The following is a 22,932-nucleotide window of genomic DNA, read 5'->3' as shown; positions in this document are numbered from 1 at the left end:
TACATGTGTCGGTTGTTGTTCCGAGGGTTTTTCTCCGGGTTCTCCGGTTTTCTCCTTTCAGAAAACCCAACACTCCAAATTCCAATTCGACCAGCATAGAGGACCTGCATGAAAACCATCTAAGGCTGATGTGGCTTCCTCTCTAAATATTGTAATTTAGTTTTATTTTATTAATTTAAGACGATGACTTAATTGGCAGGTTAAATCGTTAAAAACGCGATACGATTGGCTGTTGCATTTCAATTCTTCAGGCAATTAAATTTTCGTATTATTTCAAGACAATGGGAACGCGATATTTTTGTTTTACACTAATCCACTACCCGACCTATATTATCTAATGGTTATTATTTAATTTAATGATATCATTTACATATTTGTAAAAATTTATATCCAGTTCCACCAAGCTTAACAGTTCAACCAAGAGACCAGACCGTCATTGAAGGTACCATGGCAACATTCTATTGCACCGCCACTGGAAACCCAACCCCCAAAATAACATGGATTAAAGATGGCAAGACTGTGGCGTCAGGAAGCGCAATGAGCTTTGATTCAACCAACAGGACTCATTCAGGAAAATACTGGTGTTTAGCAGAGAATGGACTGAACGTTACTGTCAACGCTAGTGCCTCTCTTGATGTGCAGTGTAAGTTGAAATAAGTGTCATTTGGTAGAATACCAGAACCAAGGTAGCCACCTCTAACCAATCACAACGCGTTTAACTACCACAACGAACCAGTCAGCTCATGGAAAACAATTACGTTATTATCAGATTGCAGCTCTTGAAAGTGAATTAACCGCCACCACAAATTTGGGAAAACGTGACGTTTCTAGACCACGAGTAGTCCCTCTTTCGCTTAGTCCGTTGAACGAGACCGTAAATAAACCGCGAGGAAAAAATGGCCGTGTGAAATCCTTGGGGGCGAGAAGCGCGCGAAAGGAGGAATCGTCCCCAGGATTTCGCGCGGCCATATTTTCCTTGCGTGTTATTGACCATCTCGCTCCATGAGCTGAGCAAGAGAGGGACATCTCGTAGTCTATGAAGTTTCGAGTGTTAAACTTTCATAGCAGCAAAATGGAGCATATATATGTGACAATGTCTATGAAGCAATCAATACAGGTTTGTTTGGAGAATCTTTACATTTTCAGGCAGAGCAACGTGTTACCAAAAGTGGTCATTATAATCTCGATAGCTTAACTTCTTGCCCCTTTCTCAGGTAGGTTTTGCTGGAACAATGATGCAATGAAAATAAATTGCTCGAGTGCGATTGCTAGCAACTATATTTGACTGTAAGCTGTATTTTTGTTTGTTGTAGTTGCACCAAGTCTAACCACTCAGCTAAGCAATCTAACTATCGAAGAAGGCGACGAAGCCACATTGCAATGTGTTGCCACTGGTAACCCAACCCCTAAGATAACATGGATTGATAATGGGAAGACTGTGGCTACCGGAGAAACATTCAGCTTCAAAGCCAACAGGACCAACTCTGGAAAATACTTGTGTATAGCAGACAATGGATTCGATGCAACTGTTAATGCCAGCGCCTATCTTAACGTGCTGTGTAAGTCTGAAAACGTTATTACCGTAGACTTCCGAAAGGAATGACCCTCATTACTTTCGGAAATAGCAGCATTTGAGGCTCGTTACTTTCCAGGGGTCATTACTTTCGAGGAGCAAAAACCACAAAGGAAGTTGCGTTACCTAGAAACTGTTTGTTTGGCGAGTGTAAAAAAGAACCACAAGTGCAAATTTGTCCCAAAACTTTTGTCCATGACTGTAGATTTCCGGTTTTTACTATTTACCAAAAAGAGGGAAATGAGAGCTGAACGTAATGAAGTATTGAAGAATTTATCTCGATTTGTAGTGGCTTCACTGTTTGTAAGAACTGTAACACTGTTATCAACATAAAAGCCCATGTGCTTTCTTGGCAAAGAGAGCTAACAGATAAAAAGGATAGGCAGGAATATGGCGGAAAGTGATTCAACAACAAAAGTTCATCAACTAATGGCAACTTCAAATCTTATTTTTGTTAGTTCCACCAAGTTTCACAGCTAAAGCAGATAACAAGACGGTAAATGAATCTGATGAGGTGATATTTCACTGCACTGCTACTGGTAACCCTGTGCCAAAGATTACGTGGATGAAAGATGGTAGGACTGTGGCTGAAGACGGTACACTGAGATTTACAGCTCTGAGGAATGACTCTGGATTATATTCATGTTCAGTTGACAACGGATTAAATGTCACAATCAAAGCGAAAACATTCCTCAATGTACAGTGTAAGTAAGGTCACGGTATTTTTTCGATTGGCCCTCGGTCCTGACAAGCTGATCCAAATATTATCACGTGTTCTAATCCTAATCCAAGGCTGACATTTATATAAAAGTAAAAAAGAGCAAAAACCTCATATGATGCGTGACACTATAACGATAAACTGAATATGAGGCTGAAAAAGCTCATGAAAGTGTCAAATGATTGCGTTTCCTAGAGGTTTCAGGCTTAGCCTTTCTTCAGTAGCGAGTCACGTCGCACGAAAACCTGTACTGGTACGCACGCACGGAAAGCGCGTCCATGAATACAGAGTAAACAAAGGCGTGCTGCGACATATGAAAACCATTGTTTTAGCGCGCGTATGTGTATATTTATGTATACTGTGCAGCTGGGAGAAAGACTGGCTGTGGATATCCACTGCTATCTGTTATGCTTATGCTTCTGTCGTGTGAGTAAAATAGCCTTAATAATGTAACAAAGCTAGCAAAGCCGCGTTATCAAGCTTAGTATAGGTAGTCATTAGTCCTGGTCGCGCCATGGGGCGAATAAAGCCTTCAGTATGTACGTACGCGTACATCATAATCATGATCTAATTAAGAAGTCTGGAGAGCACTCAAGAAGCTTTCGGCTGCGCTTCCAACAACTTTAAACTTCTTTTGTGTTCTTCAAACTTCCTGCGTGTATCATAGCTCGATGATGCACGCAAAATCATGAATCAACTGTGCTATGAGCATCTTGTCTTTGATAATTCTTAAACTAATTTACTTTTTAACTGCAGATCCCCCAAGTTTTACCATGGAACCGCCTGACCAGATCGTAAAGGAATCCGAGGACACTGTGTTTCTCTGCACTGCCACTGGAAACCCAGCCCCAAAGATAACTTGGATGAAAGATGGCAAGACTGTGGCTCATGGAGACACTCTCAGCTTTTCAGCGAACAGAAGTCGTTCAGGAAAATACTGGTGTTTAGCAGAGAATGGACTGGGGCAAGCTATCAACACCAGTGCTTCTCTTGATGTGCAGTGTAAGTAGCAAAACAATGCAAATACGCTTAGAAGTCATTTTCCAACTTGCAGTTTGTTAGGAAAACTTGTTAGGGCCCTTTAGAAACCTCTCCTGATCGTTTACGGTGACGGTTTAAGGTAACGAATTAATGACATAGAAACAGAGTTGAAGGAGTCGTCAGTGCGGTCCGAGTACTTCTTAGGCTGTTTTCTCAATACGAAATTTTCCCTTGTTATCATAATGCACATGATTTTCGAAGAGGAAAATCATGTTTCTTCTTTTCAATTTTTTATTCTATCGCACCAGAGAAAAGAGAAGTACACGGGCTACCCAAACCTAGTCGTATTAGTCAGATGGCTCTACCAAAAGCGCTTTATTAGCAGGTTTTCCTTTAGTTCAAAAGAAGGTGACCGTAATGATGAGGTCGTCCTTTTTGGTCTATCAAAATGTCCTGTTATTTCGATCATGAATGTATCGAATTTATTCTTTCAACTCAAGCTATTTGGAATGCCATATATACTCATGTCATTTATACTGTGTATTGCTGATTGTAGATCCACCTATGTTAACAAGTAAACCAGTCAATCAAACTCTAAGAGAGGACTCCGTGGTCGAATTCCATTGCTCTGCTATTGGTAACCCTGTGCCAGAAATAGCATGGATAAAAGATGGCCAGATTATGAAGAAAGGAGATACACTGAGCTTCACAGTACATAGGAATCATTCTGGACAGTATTGGTGTTCTGCTGACAATGGATTCAATACTGTTGCCAACGCTAGTGCTTATCTTGATGTGTTGTGTAAGTATCGAGGCTATGTTTCGTTTTCCACTTGGTGAAAAAAGTAGAATTATACACTGGTTCCTACCACTCATCCTTAAACAAGAATCTTCTACTGCTATAGAAGGATGGAAAGTCCCACGTTTAAGGTGATTCCTCAGAATTACATCGCGCATCCCTACTGCGCACGATGTTCGTATCGTATCGTATGTTTGCGTCATTAGCGCGCGCTCATGAGCGCGTGCCCGTGCATAACATAAGAGATTTCCTTCAAGCACTCGCCTTCCACCAATGTGGCCCGAGTTTGACTCCGGCCCGGTGCCATACATGTGTGGGTTGTTGTTCCGAGGGTTTTTCTCCGGGTTTTCCGGTTTTCTCCTTTCACAAAACTCAACACTCCAAATTCCAATTCGACCAGGATAGAGGATCAGCATGAAAAGCATCTAAGGCTGATGTGGCATTATCTCTAAATATTGTAATTTAGTTTTATTTTATTAATTTAAGGTGGCCGAACACAGTTTTCAAGAGCCTATGCCTAATTCACCATTACTTTTAAGCTATTTATGCTTTGGCGCCCGTTTTTTGCAAGCGTCAAGGTGAACCACAGAAGGGTTTATTATCGCATTTTGGCTAAGGTGTGTGCTGTTGCCATGGCAACGGGGCTGGTTAAAAACAAGGCTTAAAAAATGGTTTTTGGTTAGTTAAAAAAAATTCGGTCGGTAGATTTTTTTTATCATCTGCCCACTACGAATTGACATTAAATCCCTTCTGTCAACACTGTTCTAATAAAATTTTGACATAAGCGATTTTCGTAATTCGCCGTTAACCGTTTTCACTGCATGTTCCGTATTATTAAAAATTCCCTATGTCAAAATTCAAATTTTTTGCGATAAATTACTCACGTGGTTTCTGAACTATTGTTTTGCCAAATTTCTTGAAATTCTAACGACTGGATCGTCAGAAATCGGCATGTTTCTGCAAAAGCAATCGGTCTCAATTTTTCGAGCAACTGCGCATGCGCTGCATTTAACTGGATTCTTTCGGTAACAAAGAAAAAGCTGAGAATTGCTGGGTTTTTTGCGTCGTTACCTTTTCTAACATATCTTTGTAATAAAAGACTAAAGCCATCAATATACTGCGTTCAATAATAGAGAAAAATAGAGCAGATAGTGCGGGTGTTGAGTAAATAAAATGATCGCTCTGTTGACGGCATGTTTGTTTTTGCAATCCTTGTGCGCGCGCTGAATTGTATCAGCAAAAGCGCGCGCGAAAACTGTGTTCGGCCACCTTAAGACGATGACTTAATTGGCAGGTTAAATCGTTGAAAACGCGATACGATTGGCTGTTGCATTTCAATTCTTCAGGCAATTAAATTTTCGTATTATCTCAAGACAATGAAAACGCGATTTTTTTGTTTTACACTAATCCACTACCCGACCTATATTATCTAATGGTTATTATTTAATTTAATGATATCATTTACATATTTTTAAAAATATATATCCAGTTCCACCAAGCTTAACAGTTCAACCAAGAGATCAGACCGTCATTGAAGGTACCATGGCAACATTCTATTGCACCGCCACTGGAAACCCAACCCCCAAGATAACATGGATTAAAGATGGCAAGACTGTGGCGTCAGGAAGCGCAATGAGCTTCGATTCAACCAACAGGGCTCATTCAGGAGAATACTGGTGTTTAGCAGAGAATGGACTGAACGTTACTGTCAACGCTAGTGCCTCTCTTGATGTGCAATGTAAGTTGAAATAAGTGTCATTTGGTAGAATACCAGAACCAAGGTAGCCACCTCTAACCAATCACAACGCGTTTAACTACCACAACGAACCAATCAGCTCATGGAAAAACAATGCAACGGGAGGAAAAGGCGGGAAAATTAAAGAACCCGATTCACGATCGATTTTCTTTTTACACTTGACTGGCCGAGGAAAAACATATTCTCTATTATTGGTAACACCAGGACACATGAACATGAATCGATAAGAAAGCTCAGAAACGCAATGTCAGGGGACTTTCGACGAATATCCAAAACGATTTTATTTTAATGCAAAAATTAAATTGTAGATGGGAGAAGTCAACGTCTGTCATACTTTATCGTGCTATAACTGAGCGGATCTAGAAAGAGTTCAAAAGACGCTGAAACGTCAGTATTGCGCATCGTTCGTAACTCGAAAGAAATACATACTGTTTATAATAAACTGCGAGCAGTCTCTCTTTTGCTCAAAAATCCGTGGGAAAGAACGCATAACAAGTGAGCGTGTGAGCGTGACTGCCAGCATGACATGCTCGTCTTTTGACGCCCACAGTACTTTCGGCTCGCGGCTTCGTATGTCGTGCTTGCACGCATGCGACGGCTCAGTTATGTTGCGTTTTTCTTTACGTTCTTCCCCGCGGATTTTTGAGCGTAGTCTAACTTACGAATAGCGATTCTCGATAGATTTTATTTAATAATTTTCTAATACAACTGTTACAGTTTCACCAAGTATCAACGTAAGACCAACTGACAAGACTGTTAGTGAGGGAGACGTTGCAGCCTTCCACTGCAACGCTACTGGTAACCCAAACCCAAAGATAACATGGCTTAAAGATGGGAAGACTGTGGTTACAGGAGAAACACTACGCTTTATAGCTAGAAGGAACCAATCAGGGAAATACTGGTGCTCGGCAGATAACGGATTCAATAATACAGTCAATGCTAGTGCTGATCTCGATGTGCAATGTAAGTATCAGACTCGGTTGTAACAGAATAAGGAACTTATTTACTTGGAGCTCATGACGTGTAAGGCTCATTAGCGACTTATTAAGGATTTTGGTGTTTTCAAACTAAATTCTCAAACTCATTTACAATTCATCAAGTTTAAACAAAGGAAATCATGAACGTGACAGTGTTTGGATGTCTCATCTTAATTAGCATAGATTTTTACGATTTTATTTCGCCCTTTTCTCGTTAGCTTTAGTTTCGATTGAGAAGATATATCAAACACACAAGACAGTGTTTGACCACATTTCCAAACACCTCGAGGTTCTTCAAAAATACTCCGATCCGCTGCGCGTCGTATTTTCAACTTTCTTCTCGATCTTTGGAAACGGGGTCAAAGACGGTCTTTCTTGTTTGATGGATTACTAATAATGGACATTTTCTCATACGCCCAGGTAAGTTATTGTAGTTGCAGACGATGAGGAATTGAGAAAATAAGCATGCGAACATATTTCTAAACATCACGATTTAAGCAACTCAACAAAATGTTGTAATAAAATGCTCCTGAATTATGCATCTTTTATTTCAGTTCCACCGAGTTTTACAACTCTACCCATTAACCAAACGGTTAACGAAGATGACCAAACCATATTCCATTGTGCTGCCACTGGGAACCCAACTCCAAGGATAACGTGGATAAAAGATGGGGAGACTGTGGGTGAAGGAGACCCACTGAGCTTCGATACCAAAAGGAATCATTCTGGAAAATACTGGTGTTCAGCTGAGAATGGATTGGGTCCAGCTATCAACACGAGTGCCTACCTCGATGTTCAATGTAAGTATGAGAGAAAAAGATAGCAAATACGTATAGTTTGCTAGAGAACTTGATATCTATTCAGTGGGTGGCTGAGGCAATCAGTTTTCAATTGTGAACAACCTGGACTACCGTAAACTTCCGCTTATAAACCTCCCATCATATTTACCTGTAAACCAAAAATACATTCGGTTATAAGCCCCCCCGGATATAAGTCCCCTCTAGTTTTCCTTGTTTTGAATTCGTTTTATTATGACGTTTTAAAGCTTCATTACCAGTAAATAAAAAAAACCTATATTTCTATCAACATGTGCAGCTATAGCTCGTTTGGGAACGTTTTTTTTTATTCCGGTTAGAAGCCCGGTTCGGACATAAGCCCCTCCGTTTAAAAGCCCATCTAAAAACCCTTACGAAGTTGTATAAGCCCAGTGGTTAGAGCAGTTTTCAATTGAGTGTCGTAAAACCAAAACCAAACCAATTACTTACCAATTAGAATACTCAGCCAACCTCAAACTGCAGTAAAACCACAACTAAGACCAAAGTAATTGTCTAATTACTTTCGACACTCAAATAAAAACCGCTCTAATCTCAAACTGTAGTAAAACCAAAACCAAAACCAAAGTAATTGTCTAATTACTTTCGACACTCAAATGAAAACCGCTCTATAAGCGACAGTTTACGGTATATTGTAGTAACTTCAGCCTCGATAACGTTTCTCTTATATGGCATCCATGAGAACACTGTCTTCAGATTTCTAACCAGAGCTTTCAAGGGACTATAGTACTATGATATACTAAGTCAATTTTTCGAGATGTACAAGATAACCTTCAAATTGAGGGAAAGCTCAAAAGAATAGTACTTTACAACGGTGAACGACACCCGAAGGAATAACAAACTTAAAAGGAACAAGTATTGGGGATCGAAGAAGACTAAGATGAATTAATAAAAGACGAACTTAAAACGTTTGGGCTCAATTTTTCAATATGCGCGATATGCGATATTCAATATGCGTTTTTCCTGAATCTATAAACGCATTTTAATTTGTGATTTGTTGCAGTTGCTCCTGGTCTCACCACGTTACCAACAAACCAGACTGTACTTGAGGGTAACACGGCAACATTCCTCTGCCATGCAGCTGGTAACCCTGCCCCAGCAATAACTTGGATCAAAGATGAACGAGTTGTGGAGATGGGAAAGACACTGACAATTGAAACGCGCAAGGAAAGTTCAGGAGAGTACCTGTGTGTTGCCGATAATGGGCTCAGTGGCACTGTCAACGCTAGTGCTTATCTTGATGTCCAGTGTAAGTATGAAAACTTATTATATGGCTAGTCTATGTGGGCAGACAAGATGAACTGAATCCTGCGTTGTGATTGGCTACCAGAGCGGGCAAGATGGCGTTATCTCACCCACTTAAGACTACCTGCTGTGTCCCCCAAGAAAATAGTGTTCTTTCACCATATAATAAGTCCTTTATTGACCAAGCTTGTTCGGTCAAGATGGCTGGATATTGGCCTCCTTTTTTGCGTGCCAATATACAGCCATCTTGACCTCACGCTTGGTCAATAATCTATATATCTTGTGGAAAAACTGAAGTCTACCAGGTTACGGTTTGATGAGACTGAATCAAGAGTTTAAACTGTGAGCATAGCTGAGCGAGCATAGAGCTGTATGCTTTAAAGTAGCCATACTTATGATCTGTTTTTGTCATACTTTTTGCAAGCATGTACAAAATTTCCTTCAGGTGGTTAGTGACTGTAAGCTACTAGTTTAGCAAGGTAGAAAATTAAAACACAAACGAGGTTATGATACACCAAACACGAAATAGTCTGCTAGCTCAGTGTCAGCTAGTGTCGAGCCACTCTTAGGTCCAAAACAACCTATATTTTACTGACTATGCACATGACCAACCTGTGCGATCATCGTCTCTTGGATATAAAGTTTAATATATCATATGTCACCTCTCGGTGACATCGTTGTGATTTTTTTTTTTCACTGCCCATTGTTGCATTTGCAGTTCCACCAAGTTTTGTTGACGTTCCACTTGACCAAACTGTTAGAGAGAACGATGAAACTTCATTTTACTGCTCTGCCACTGGCAACCCAACCCCGACGATAACTTGGCTATTAGATGGAATGACTGTGGCTTCAGGAAAAACGTTCAAGTTTGTAGCAAACAGGACTCAATCAGGACAATATTGGTGTTCAGTAGAGAATGGATTGAACGTGAGGATCAATGCCAGCGCTCAGCTTGATGTGCAGTGTAAGTTGAAAAACATGGTTTTTGCTGACAGGTTTCCCACCTGCATTTATTTGACTTGAACCTCATTACTGCGTATTCATAACAGTCCAAATACGAGGGTTTGTATTGGAATTTAACGAATATGCCTCGGGAGCTAATGCGATAAGTATATAATAGACTCTTCAGTGAATATTGCCATATGCATGGAAGCAATGTAAGACTATTCTATTGAAGAAATCAATCGTATTTTCTTCTCAAATGTGCTCGTTAAATTCCCACACATACCGTCATATTTTGACTATTACGCAGCGGGGTGGGGAATTCTCCCTATCATGGCTAAATAGGGAGGCTCCGCCCGAAAGGAAAGGTACCCGGAAAGAGTACCTTTTTCAGGCTTCAGGTGTTTAAAAGGGTAGGGATTCACAAGTTGAGATATATGAAAGGGTAGCGAAATCTGTCATTAAAGTCTGTGAACACGAACTTGATGATTATAAAATACCTTTTCTTTTTGGTTAACATCTCTTCTGTTTATGCTTGATGTTCTCCGGTAATTTTGTTCATCAAGATTTCACCTCATTTCAAGGGTTTAGAAAAGCGGTGCAGTCTTCTTAAGAAGGTATTCGAAAGGGGTACCTTTCTTTTTCAAACTCATTAATAATTCATCAAGTTTAAACAAAGGAAATCATGACCGTGACGGTGTTTGGATATCTGATCTTAATTAGCATAGATTTTCACGAATTTATTTCTCCGTTTTCTCCTTAGTTCTAGTTTCGATTGAGAAGATATATCAAACACTCAAGACAGTGTTTGACCACATTTCCAAACACCTCGAAATTCATCAAAAATACTCCGCTACGCGTCGTATTTTCAACTCTCCTCTTGGTGTTTGGAAATGCGGTCAAACATGGTCTTTCGTGTTTGACATATTACGTCAAAAGGGTAAAGCGTTGGACCTTGGGGCGGAGGGTCTCCGTATAAAACTTTGTAGAGTACACCCGGGGGTTTTAACCTGTACTATGATAATCCAAAGTTTAACTTGGTTTTTACTCCTTGTTTGCAGATTCACCAAGTTTTATCCTCAAACCAACTAATGAGACTGTTACAGAGGGTGATTTGGCAATTTTCTCTTGCGATGCCACTGGTAACCCAGCCCCAAAGATAACATGGATTAAGGATGGGGAGGCTGTGGATGGAGGAGATACACTGAGCTTTGAAGCCTTCAGGAATCAATCTGGAGAATACTGGTGTCTAGCGGAGAATGGACTAAACGATCCAGTCAATACAAGTGCTTATCTTGATGTGCAGTGTAAGTATGCTTGGCGTTAACAGTCATTTTTGATGTAAGCGCAATGAATTAACTTAGTGTTAATTACTTTTCTTTTCTAGCAACGTTTTGTGCTCTGCAAGTCATTGTTCCCTGTAACTAATGGCCTACAACAATGTAACTAATCTGTTGCAGTTTCTAGAGTATTCTTTCTTGAAAAGTTTTTTTTTATAATTATTTACAATTTTAATTCAGTTGTAGAACAATTTTGTTTCATCGGATTCTCGAAAGGGGTGGTAAAACTACATCATATTCGCTTTTTACACCTAGTCATCCTTCCCTCAGTCTCAGCCCTGCTGTTATCAGTGACCCGAACTTGTGTAGATTAATGAGTTGAATATTCTGCTCCCGCCTGTTACAGTTCCACCAAGTTTTACAACAACACCAATTGATCAGACTGTCCAGGAAGGCAATGGGGCTACGTTCCACTGCCGTGCCACTGGAAACCCAACCCCAACAATAACATGGCTCAAAGATGGGAAGACTGTAGGTCAAGGAGACACTCTTAACATGAAAGTCAGCAGGAATCACACTGGGAAATATTGGTGCACAGCAGACAATGGTTTAGACGTGAATATCAACGCAAGTGCTTTGCTTGATGTACAGTGTAAGTTTATAAAAACCTATTTGGCTTACTATTTATTCTGTTGTAGATACTGAGTAGCTTAGCAGTGTGCGCTTGTTAACGGACTGGCGGCCGCTTCTTTGCGTTTTCGAAGTGTCTGTGAAGAGGATTTAGATAAAGGTTTGAACGACTATTCGGTCTCGATTTCTATCGCGTGATAGTCGACTCTCGAGCTCCTGATCTAAGTGTTTATTATAAAAACAGGTATTTTGCCAAGTTGTTTTTAACCAATATTTCTTTTCCTGCCATAGTTTCACCAAGTTTAATCACAAGACCAGCCAACAAAACTGTTGTTGAGGGTGACCAAGCAACTTTCCATTGTGAGGCCACTGGGAACCCAACACCAACTATAAAGTGGATTAGAGATGGGAAGACTGTGGTTACAGGGGAAACACTGAGCTTTGAAACCAAGAGGAAAGATTCTGGAAAATACTGGTGTTTAACTGACAATGGTCTTAATTCAACTGCCAATGCTAGTGCTTATCTTGATGTTCAATGTGAGTGTGAATTTTAATTTCTTTTTGTGCGGTTTCTTGGTTCCGCAACTACAATTATTTTCTAAAATTTGAACTAACCATGTTCCTAGTACAGTTGAACTCCGCTATTTAGAACTCTCAGGGGAAACAAGAAATAGTTCTAAATAGGGGAGTTTGAAATAGCCGATAGTAAATAACTGAAGGACAAATCCAAGGAAAATGGTTTTTGAGTTCGAAATAACGAGGAATTGGAAATTTATTTAACTGAGTTCAAATTAGCGGGGTCCAACTGTATTAAGTTACAATTTATTATCTGTTACAGTTCCAGTGAGTTTTACGTCAACTCCAGTGGATCAAACTGTCACAGAAGGCGATGAAACCACATTTCATTGCACTGCCACTGGTAACCCAACCCCAGTAATAACATGGCTGAAAGATGGGAAGACTGTGGCTTCAGGAGAGAATTTAACGTTTACAGCCAATAGGAATCGTTCTGGTCAATACTTGTGCTCGGTAGAGAATGGACTGGGGGTGACCATCAATGCTAGTGCTGACCTTGATGTGCAATGTAAGATTAAAAATTTCCCATTTGCTAACGGACTGTGAAACTATAGTACATAAGTTTAACAAATTGACGTTAGGTTTTCACGTGTTTGTCCTGTTATTGATCATGAATTTCGTCTTAACATTGTCAAAGTAGCTGTGGATCCACGAGGCGGTAGCCGATGAAACTTAGCCAATGAGCGCGTGAGAATTTTTGCATTTATCGTAAAAAGACTTTTTGGGATTCCGGAAACGGCTACCGATAGGCCATATTCTTATTCTCGGTTTTGGACTGGAACTAGCTTGCAATAAAGACGCATGCGGGGGATATCATGAAAAAGAGATTAATGTCATTTACATTTGAAAAGACTGTCCGCATTAGCCCCAGTTACAAGTTAGTTCTAGTACAATACCGAAAATACGAATGTGGTCCATTCGCGTAAATTCTCACCTTAACGAAACCTTTTATTTGATCTGTTTTAGATGCACCAAGGTTATTCACAGTACCATCCAATATGACTGTCATTGAGGGAGCCGTGGCTACGTTCCACTGCAATGCCACCGGCAACCCAACCGCAAGATATCGATGGATAAAAGATGGAAAGACTGTGGTTACAGGAAACACGCTAAGCTTTCAAACCAATAGGAATCATTCTGGAAGATACTGGTGTTTAGCAGAGAATGGACTGGATGAAACAGTGAATGCAAGTGCTTATCTTAACGTTCAGTGTAAGTATGAATTAGATAACATAAAATGAATTGAAGAAATTTGCTTTGGCTTCATGATGAAATTGTCATATAAAGGATCTTCGATTAATGAAAGGATGGATTTTTCTTGAAATGTTTTGCGTGCTATACAGAATATTTGTATAGTTCAGTTATTTCGGTTTATTTTTCAAGATAAAAAAGTAACGTAAATTAGCTTAGGAAGAACTCCTGAAGTTGCTATCGAGCAGAGTGTCGTAAGCCAAAACCATTGTGATCACCCTAGCCTATCACAAAGAACACGGACAATACAGTGAACCAATCAAAACTCATAGTAATTACGTGTAGCTGACGCAAAGCGCGGGAAAACGAGTGCGTGTGAGTCCCGATTGGTTTTGGTTTTACTTCTGATTGGATGAAAAAGTGGCGCGAGTTTTTTCAGCCAATCGCGTGGCGTGGTTGATGCGAAACCAATAACTTATCGACACTCAAATGGAAGCCGCTCCCCTTTAAAAACATGTTAAAATCGTCTTTTACAGTTCCACTAAGTTTCATTATAACACCACGAGACCAGACTATTGAAGAAGGTGATGAAAGCACATTCCTCTGCAAGGCCACCGGCAACCCAGCCCCAAAGATAATGTGGCATAAAGATGGGAAGACTGTGGCTACGGGAGATACATTGAACTTCACAGTGAACAGGAATCAGTCTGGAAGATATTGGTGTTCAGCAGAGAATGGACTGGGTGTAAAACTCAACGCTAGCGCTTTGCTTGATGTGCAGTGTAAGTTTTAAAATAGACGATGTTCTTCAAAATACAATAGTTTTTAATTACTTCAAACAAAATTTCAGTCTTAACAGCGAGCAAGTACGATCCTGATTGTTCTGTAAGCATGACTGTTCAGTTACCAGGATAGTCAAAAGCCTTAATGTCTTTGGAGTTGGGACGGTTAATGATACCATTGAGTGTCATGCATTTTATTTATTTATTTTTTTTTGGGGGGGGGAGGGGGGTTGGGGGTAGGGGTATCGCGTGAACGTTTATTTCTTTTAAAAGCCCGAAAAACAAGTACGGTATAGTCTTGAGGAAAACAGCATCTGCTTTTTTTTGCAGTTTCGCCAAATTTTATCACAAGACCATTTAACAAGACTGTTATTGAGGGTGCCACAGTAACACTACTTTGTGAGGCCACTGGTAACCCAACTCCAAAGATAGCATGGATTAAAGATGGCAAGACTGTGGTATCAGGAGACACACTGAGCTTTGAAACAAACAGAACGCTTTCAGGAAAATACTGGTGCACAGCAGAGAATGGATTAAAACCAGCTGTCAATGCTAATGCAAATATAAACGTACAATGTAAGTATTGACTGCATCCTTGGATAGAGACATGTTCTGGTTGAATATGTCCCGCCCCTAATTGCAATCCTCCGTAGAGCAAAAAGATGGTGACCGGTACATTTACAGATAATTCTTAGTGCGCGAAAACTTTAAAAACGCTCATAAGAACGTACAGAAAAGTTCTAAACTCTTCAAACCTAACATACACAATGTCGTTAGCACAGAGACAAACATTGCAAAATATGGCTCTCCTTGTACTTTATGGGTTGTGTAAGGCCGATTCGCATGGTACTGTGGTGAAACGTACAGCCGCCATCTTTTAAACTACGGTGGATTTTAATTGCTAAGTTTTGGCTCCCCAAGATGGCCTAAACATTTTTCAGTATTTTATAACATACAGCATATTTGCGAAACGGAGGTCTTCAGAACCATGCTTGTAGTCTCTTTCAAACAAGTACGGTAAATATATTGACACGTCAGACAGCAACAAAAACCTTCATTTGTACTCGTAGTTACGAACTAACGTACATTTTGGAGCACTGACTGCCTGGAATAATCATAGGGGCTAGTGAAGCCAGGCTGTCAGAGATTCCAAACAGTGCCAAGTATTTACTGGAGATTTTAAAATGTGACAATGCGAAAGTTAGAAGAAGATCTGTTAGCCACTGAGAAGAAACGTCGAACTAATATATTATTTTAGCCGAAGTTTGTTATTCTTTCAAGAGCTGTATTAATTTATTGTACCATAGTAGTGTTTCTCAGTTTAAAGTTTTCGGAATGCTGTTTAATAAAACAGCTTTGTTTACGAGGAAATTGGATGACATAAGGTGCTTGATATTAAAATCAGTTGCATCTTTTTATAGTTCCACCTAGATTCACAACAAAGCCTGTTGACCAAACTGTAAATGAAGGCGATGAAACTAATTTACACTGCACCGCGGATGGTAATCCTGTGCCGACCATAAAGTGGATCAAAGATGGGATGACTGTGGGTACAGGAGACATACTGACCTTAGAAACCAAAAGAAATCATTCTGGAAAATACTGGTGCACAGCAGAGAATGGCTTGGATGCGCAGATAAACGCTAGTGCTAAGCTTAATGTTCAGTGTAAGTACATCGAAGCCTATTATGGCACAAAGGGAGGTGTGGGCGCTCGGCCAGAATGCGGAAAAAGCTTTTTGGTTTGTAGGGCGACGCTTGCTACGCAATTTGATACGTGCAGTACTGTTCAAACTACATCCAGGCAACGAAGGATATAATTTCGTGTCTTTTTTAATCTGTTTTCATAGATCCACCGAGCTGGATCATGAGGCCAACTAACCAGACTGTAATTGAGGCCGCTACGGTAACATTCCACTGCAGTGCCCTTGGTAATCCTGTGCCAAATATTGCATGGCTTAAAGATGGGAAGACTGTGGGTACAGGAAACACATTGAGCCTCAAAACGTCGAGGAATCAGTCTGGAGAGTATTGGTGTTCAGCTGAGAACGCACTTAAAACTGTCAACACAAGCGTCAATCTTGATGTGCAGTGTAAGTATGAAATATTCTGCAAACAAATTGCATTGACTTAGTATCTGCTGGTGCGCTGTACATGCTTGTAATGATGACCTCTTCGCCAGGATTGCCAACCTCGTACCCAGAGTCTTCGCTCCCCTTGACCAGCGCTCGAGAAACGAGCGACACTCAAAAGATCTGATTTGAAGTCCGAAAATATCGGACTTCCGGTTGAATTACGCGTGCCTCAGTTGCTGCAAACAAGTGGCTCAGACGAGACGCTTGGTGTTTTACTTCCGCTCATTTCCATTGTTTTTAAAACCAATCAAAATTGAGCCTGTGACGGAGCTCTCGAGAATCGATCGTTTCGTCAAGCTTGCGCAGTAAGGAACGAAATAAAACTCCTTGGGCTTGATTGATAGTCACAGCGTTTGTCATTCGTTCGGATCAGGCGTGAGAAAAAGAAAAAAAAATGGCAATCATGCGTGCTATCGTTGAAAAAGGTTTATAGCTAATGAAATAAATAGGCAGGATGACCATACACATAGAGAATTCTTCAACTGAGTGTCGTAAAACCAAAACCAAAGTAATTACTCTAGCCAATCACATAGGACATGGACAATACAGTGAACCAATCAAAACTCGTAACTAACGCAATCATGTAGCTGACGCAAAGCGCGGGAAAAAAATTGCGAGCGAGTCACAGTTGGTTTTGTTTTTACTTCTAATTGGATGAAAAAAAAGTGGCGTGAGTTTTTTTAAGCCAATCGTGTAGCGTAGTTGTTGTAAAACCGATCACTTTTCGACGCTAAAAAAACCGCTGTATATGTAATATAATCAGGTTGTTTTATCGTCTTCAGTTCCTCCAAGTTTTACAAGTAAACCAGGTAACCAGAGTGTAAAGGAGGACGACGAAACCACATTCCACTGCAAAGCCATTGGTAACCCTACCCCGACAATAACATGGCTTAAAGATGGGAAGACTGTGGCCTCGGGAGACCCTTTTAAGTTAACAGCAAACAGGAATCAATCTGGAAAATACTGGTGTTCAGCAGAGAATGGACTGGATGTCTATATCAATACCAGCGTTTACCTTGATGTGCAGTGTAAGTATGAATTAGTATCTGTGCAGTACTAATTACTTATTAACCTAGAGTGAGGTGTTTACGGAAAATCTCAAACCTCGGCCTAACCGTATTGACCAAACGATAGATAAGTTGTTTATTATATGGCTTTTTGCTTTGGCTTTGCAGGCCTCTAATCGGTCCGTGGGCATTACGGAAGAATAATGACCTATAGTTGGCCAATCCGAGCGCGTTATATCGGCTACAAACACAAGCCATATATTAAAGACAAATAATAGCTAATAGGCATCTTATACGGTCCTATATGTGGACATCGCCTCTCAGTGGGCATGTAGTTATGGCCCTATCCACACAAAAAGGCTACATAATATTCGGCTCACGGTCAATGTGTCAGGACCGATTAAAATTACTAAAAACCAATTACTTTACTCTCTGTTCTGAACTTACTCACTCAGTAAGTACTGGCAAATGGGATATTGTTGAAAAGGTAAAGGGATGTCCTGGCGAATGTTCTGTGAAGGACAGAGAAGTTTTTCTCTTCCAGATAGGCCCACATCAACCCGTTAAGCCTAGTTCACACTAGCGACATAATGACATAATAACAATATAACAGCATGAACATAACGACATAAGGAAAAAAACTGATCTTTTCCTTGTCTTTATTTCGATGTTCACATTACCGACATGAGCGATTATGTCGTTTATGTCGTTATGTTGCTAGTGTGAACCAGTCCTTGAGCCTAATACGCGGTATTAACTCGATGAATCTTACCCAGCAGATACTAAGGTTAAAATACGTTTTTTATAAATTGTAGTTCCACCAAGTTGCTCGGTACGCTTGACCCACCAGACTGTTATTGAGGGAAACCTCGCAACATTCCACTGCGATGCCACAGGGAACCCAGCTCCAAAGATAACATGGATGAAAGATGGTATGACTGTGGGTCAAGGGGACACACTGAGCTTTGAGGCAAACAGAACTCAGTCTGGATATTACTGGTGCTCTGCACAAAATACGTTTAACACGACTGCTAATGCTAGCGGCTATCTGGAAGTACACTGTAAGTGAATTCCTGTTTCTCGTTGGATGGTTTCTCTTAATGTAAATTGTAAAAAGAACACTACTTTACATATAGTTCAACGTAGAGAGCAGAGATGGCGCAGTGGTGAGGGCGCACGCCTCCCACCAATATGGCCCGGCTGCGATTCCGGCCCGGTGCCATATGTGGGTTGAGTTTGTTGTTTATTCTCGTCTAAATTTGCTCAAATGGTTTTTCTCTGTGTGCTCTCCATCCCTAAAAACCAACACCTCAAATTCCAATCCACCAGGATAGAGGACTCACTTGAAAACCAGCTAGGGCTGATGTGGCTTTCCCTCTTAATATTGTAATTTAGTTATTTATTTAGATTGTAAGCGACCAAAAAAAGCACCCAAAACGTAATTTAACGATTTCCTCCAGTTAAGATTTACTAAAATCAAAACAATCAAAATAATTACCAGCAAAAACGCGAAGCAGATACACCTGACAGGCAACAAGCGCTGGAAAACATGCCTTTGACTAAGTTACCATTGGTATAGATTTGGTTTTGTATTTTGATTAGCTGAGTAGGGGGCGCGAGTTTTTGCAAATAGGTGCACGCGGCAAAGCGTAACTCAACAATCCCAGATAAGTTTCAATACTCGATTGAAAATTGTTTTAATGTAATAACTTTGTTTGATATATATCTTCGTTTTTTTTAGTCAAACCAGAAAGAACGCACCTTTCAGTCGATGCAGATATCACCAGTGCTGTCAAATTTGATAGTTCCGTCAAATTTAACTGCACGGCAGATTCACGTCCAGCTGTCGACGAGTACAGATTTTACCGCGATCAGTCACTCCTTGGTAGCAACAACACTGGTATTTATCACCTTCAGCTTCAAAGAAGCGGTTCATATTCCTGTGTTGCCGTCAACAGCGCTGGGTCTGGACAGAAAGCCACACTCTATATCGCTGTCAAGGGTGAGACCTTTGTAATCGATTTTTATCAAATGCTTGTTTATGTTTTGACTACTTGCAATCTGGTCTTCCTCCGCAATAGGCCATTTTCGAGTTTCCTTTTTGCCTCTGTGTCAAAGCGAGTCTTTGTGCAAAACCATTCATATGAAAATGAGTTCCGCTCACAGGGTCATCTTCGTGCAAATCAAACTTGTTTTCATAAGAAAGGTTTGCACGAAGACTCGTTTTGAAACAGAGGCACAAGGTAACTCGGAAATGGCCTATTTAGGGAGTACTGGAAACTAAGGTTTAAGACGAGAAAGAACTGGGACGTAACAAAGGTGCGGCGCGCACAATTTCCCGCCTTTTTGCGTATAAACGCTCTTTGGACCACTTGACTTGTACTTCGTTAGAGCCAACCTCGTTCCCAGGGTAGGGCAGGAAGATGAGACCCTGGGAACGAAGTTGCGTAAGAGCCAGTAAGGCAACACACCAACCACTTACAAAATATAAGGTAAAGTTACGTTCATTGGATTGTTTACATTCTCTTGTTTACTATTGTGGAAAACGTTTTCGGTTGGTTTGGATGAAGAATTGTTGAATATCCATCAACCATGCCGTTTATATCGAAAATAGTTAAAAATGCTCAAAGGGGACACAACAAAATTAACAATTTCGAATAGTTCGAAGTGATTATCAACCAAACCAACAAAAAAAAAACGGGTTTTTTGAACCACACTTAAATGGTTGATATGAATAGAACATTAATAACATGACTACGCTTCTCTTCGCAGCCTGGAAACCATCCTTCTTAGGTGTTGGATTTGGTCCTTTTTACCTGTTTAAGGAGAGCCAGGCTCGGTTACCTTGCAAACCTCTGGGAGAACCTCAGCCATCAGTAAAATGGTTCAAAGACGGTACAGCGGTAAGTTATGGGCAGAACTCGAGCTACAAACTAGAAGCAGATGGTACTCTAGTCATAACCAAAGTGACAGATGATGATGGTGGTATATACACTTGTATGGCTCAGAACTACTTGGGAAAAGCAAATGCAACAGCTCCTGGGATTTTGCTTGGTAAGAGAAACTGTGTTGAAAAGGCTTAAAGTTATTTTTATCTTAAACCTGTGTTAATAGCGCATATTTCTAGTTTCCTAACTAAGTTGGTAAACGAATAGCTTAAGCAAACACATTAACAGGGCTCGCGAGTGGTTCTTCCAAAACCATGGGTCTCGCAAAATTTTCGTCTAATTTCACGGATCTCGCAGTCTCGTTTTTTAAAGGGTTATGTGTGTCTCATAGTCTAGGTGTTTTCACAAAGCTGTCTCGGAGTCTCGATTTTTCGCCAGGCTACGACAGTCTCGAAGTACCAATTTGTTTATTGTTTTTTTTTTCTTTTTTTGTTTATAAAACCCTTTGAAGTCTCTGTGTCGGAACTGGAGAAGTAAAAATGTCTCGACACGCAAAGAAAAACGCCAGTCTCGCCATCTCTCAAAGTCTTGCTTTTACCATTCACCACCCGTATTATCAGTTTCAACAGGCAATGGAAAACCGAAAATCAAAACTAAGGCTCGTTTGCAGTCAGTCATTTGTTTTGTAATCATTGCTTCATGAGATACAACAAAATTAACTATGAATGTAGTTACCTTATTCTTTGACAATTTTCTTTGGTTTACATTAAAACAGAGAGGACAAAGATTGTTGTCAAACCACAAAACAGAACAGTTACCAAGGGTACACGTGTGACTCTACAGTGCAGAGCCACTGCGGATCCCTCGTTAGAACTGAGATACATCTGGAGAAAGGACGGTGCTGATATTGCTTATGAGTCAAACGTTCAGTTGTTGGAAGAGGACAGAGTGATAAACATACCAGACATAACTGCTGAAGAGGCCGGTGTTTACACCTGCATTGTGTTCACACCGGATCCCAAAGGATCGGAAGACACTGCGTCCGCCATTGTTTCAATACAAGGTAGTGCGAATAAGTTCATGGTGTGATGTAGAGAATGCGCTTGCTGTCTACACAGATTCTCTTAGATGTGCTACAGTGAATTTAGGCTATGTTGGTTTTGGATCAATCGTTTTCGCCGAGTTACGTTGACCAAAAAAAAAAAAAAATTGGTGCTAGCCTAATTAAAGTTAACGTGGCAATGATTTTGACATGAAATTGATCCATTTTACCGTTTGTCTCCATGCATAGATTAAAACATTTATTTCATTTCCCTTCTCAGGTGCCCCACCTCCCCCACGTGACCTTCAAATAACAGACTGCTACAACAGGAAGACTAACCTTTCCTGGAGTCCTGTAGTCTCTAATGACACTCGCGTTACTCACTACCTGATTGACCAGGAATCCGATCACAAATCGAGTGTCTTCAAACTCGTGTACAATGTCACCAGCCCTAATATTACGTCAGTTACCTTAAACCTGCCTGGTTGGGCTACTTTGCGTTTCCGTATAAGGGCTGTGAGCAGCTTTGGACCAAGTCGCCCCAGTATACCTACAGCAGAAGGCATCTGCACGACTTCAGTTGGATGTGAGTTTCTTGTAACCGTTGAAAATGGCACGTGATATACACACACGTACCACTAATTCAAATGTAGAGTACGAAGTTTTCCGAAAACTATCCGAAGATTTTTCGGACGTCATTCAACGTATAATCGGGACTTAGTCGTTACCAAACGTGGCATCGTAAATAATTTAGCGCGAAAACGTGGTATCTTACATTTTACAGTGTTCAGTACAATATGATTTTTCTTAGCAGAAAGAGAAATCTTTGCAATTTACTTTTCATCAGGTTCATTCCAAGAATCAAACTGTCTTGTCTTTTGATGAAGCTGCTTCTCGTAAATGTAACTCTTTTTAGTTCATAGTTTTATAGTTAGTTACCTTATTGGTTAATGTTTGTTGTTTCAGCTCAAAATAATTGATGAATTAATCACTTAACCAATTTCATTGACAGTCCCAGAGAAATATCCTGCTAATCTACGAGGTGTGCCTGTGAAGGCAAATGAGCTGTCCATCACCTGGACCGTGAGTACAATAACTCCAGTATAAGATAAACTAGATATTCTTACCGACCAGATGGGAATAAATTAAACTCGTGTAAAAAATCGTTAATATACAAAACATTCTATTTAAGACAAAAATTCCGTTAGCATTGAATTAGTAATGAGCTTTTGAAAATCTTGTTTTTGTTGTTATTGTTTTTAAATGGTGCGGTTGTAGACATTGTTACACTGGACAAGATGTCGTATTCTGAGTACATTCGTCCTCGAAAGTGAGGGGGGTTAGTAAAGTGCACTAAAGTACAACCTTCATTAAAATATCCTTAATTTATCTTCATAGACGGTAGCTCAGAAGAAGAAGGGAAGTCAGGGTTAGCACTTTCTCTCTCCAGATAGCTAGCCTAAGAGAAAGTTCTCTTGGAATAGGGCGTGCACCCCCACTCCAAAAGAGCTTCCTCACGGGCGGTCCCCCAGGGGGTAGGGTGGAAAGAGAAATGTTAAACCTGTGAGCAAACTCACC

At 40.4% G+C, this 22,932-nt stretch overlaps 1 protein-coding gene across 6 annotated transcripts in view; it reads left to right on the top strand.

Annotated features, from left to right (window-relative positions):
* The window catches only part of LOC110059559 (hemicentin-1-like), a 68,515-nt gene that overhangs the window by 37,381 nt on the left and 8,202 nt on the right, over window positions 1-22,932 (top strand). For 5 of the 6 annotated variants that reach the window (XM_089276082.1, XM_089276084.1, XM_089276085.1 and 2 more), the window contains 26 exons: window positions 395-643; window positions 1,314-1,559; window positions 2,032-2,277; window positions 3,048-3,293; window positions 3,829-4,074; window positions 5,561-5,809; window positions 6,545-6,790; window positions 7,359-7,604; window positions 8,641-8,886; window positions 9,601-9,846; window positions 10,886-11,131; window positions 11,511-11,756; window positions 12,026-12,271; window positions 12,573-12,818; window positions 13,277-13,522; window positions 14,038-14,283; window positions 14,614-14,859; window positions 15,705-15,950; window positions 16,133-16,375; window positions 17,200-17,445; window positions 18,240-18,485; window positions 19,166-19,426; window positions 20,197-20,478; window positions 21,088-21,375; window positions 21,635-21,940; window positions 22,367-22,437. In XM_089276082.1, the coding sequence (XP_089132208.1) occupies window positions 395-643; window positions 1,314-1,559; window positions 2,032-2,277; window positions 3,048-3,293; window positions 3,829-4,074; window positions 5,561-5,809; window positions 6,545-6,790; window positions 7,359-7,604; window positions 8,641-8,886; window positions 9,601-9,846; window positions 10,886-11,131; window positions 11,511-11,756; window positions 12,026-12,271; window positions 12,573-12,818; window positions 13,277-13,522; window positions 14,038-14,283; window positions 14,614-14,859; window positions 15,705-15,950; window positions 16,133-16,375; window positions 17,200-17,445; window positions 18,240-18,485; window positions 19,166-19,426; window positions 20,197-20,478; window positions 21,088-21,375; window positions 21,635-21,940; window positions 22,367-22,437 (6,377 nt within the window). The remainder of the gene's footprint in view (window positions 1-394; window positions 644-1,313; window positions 1,560-2,031; window positions 2,278-3,047; window positions 3,294-3,828; window positions 4,075-5,560; window positions 5,810-6,544; window positions 6,791-7,358; window positions 7,605-8,640; window positions 8,887-9,600; window positions 9,847-10,885; window positions 11,132-11,510; window positions 11,757-12,025; window positions 12,272-12,572; window positions 12,819-13,276; window positions 13,523-14,037; window positions 14,284-14,613; window positions 14,860-15,704; window positions 15,951-16,132; window positions 16,376-17,199; window positions 17,446-18,239; window positions 18,486-19,165; window positions 19,427-20,196; window positions 20,479-21,087; window positions 21,376-21,634; window positions 21,941-22,366; window positions 22,438-22,932) is intronic. The other variant, XM_089276087.1, reaches the window with a different exon arrangement.

Source organism: Orbicella faveolata, unplaced genomic scaffold (assembly GCF_042242905.1).
Source record: "Orbicella faveolata isolate gen_17 unplaced genomic scaffold, um_ofav_v1 contig_4, whole genome shotgun sequence".
Classification (NCBI taxonomy): domain Eukaryota; kingdom Metazoa; phylum Cnidaria; class Anthozoa; order Scleractinia; family Merulinidae; genus Orbicella; species Orbicella faveolata.
This window is presented reverse-complemented; position numbering and strand designations above follow the sequence as displayed.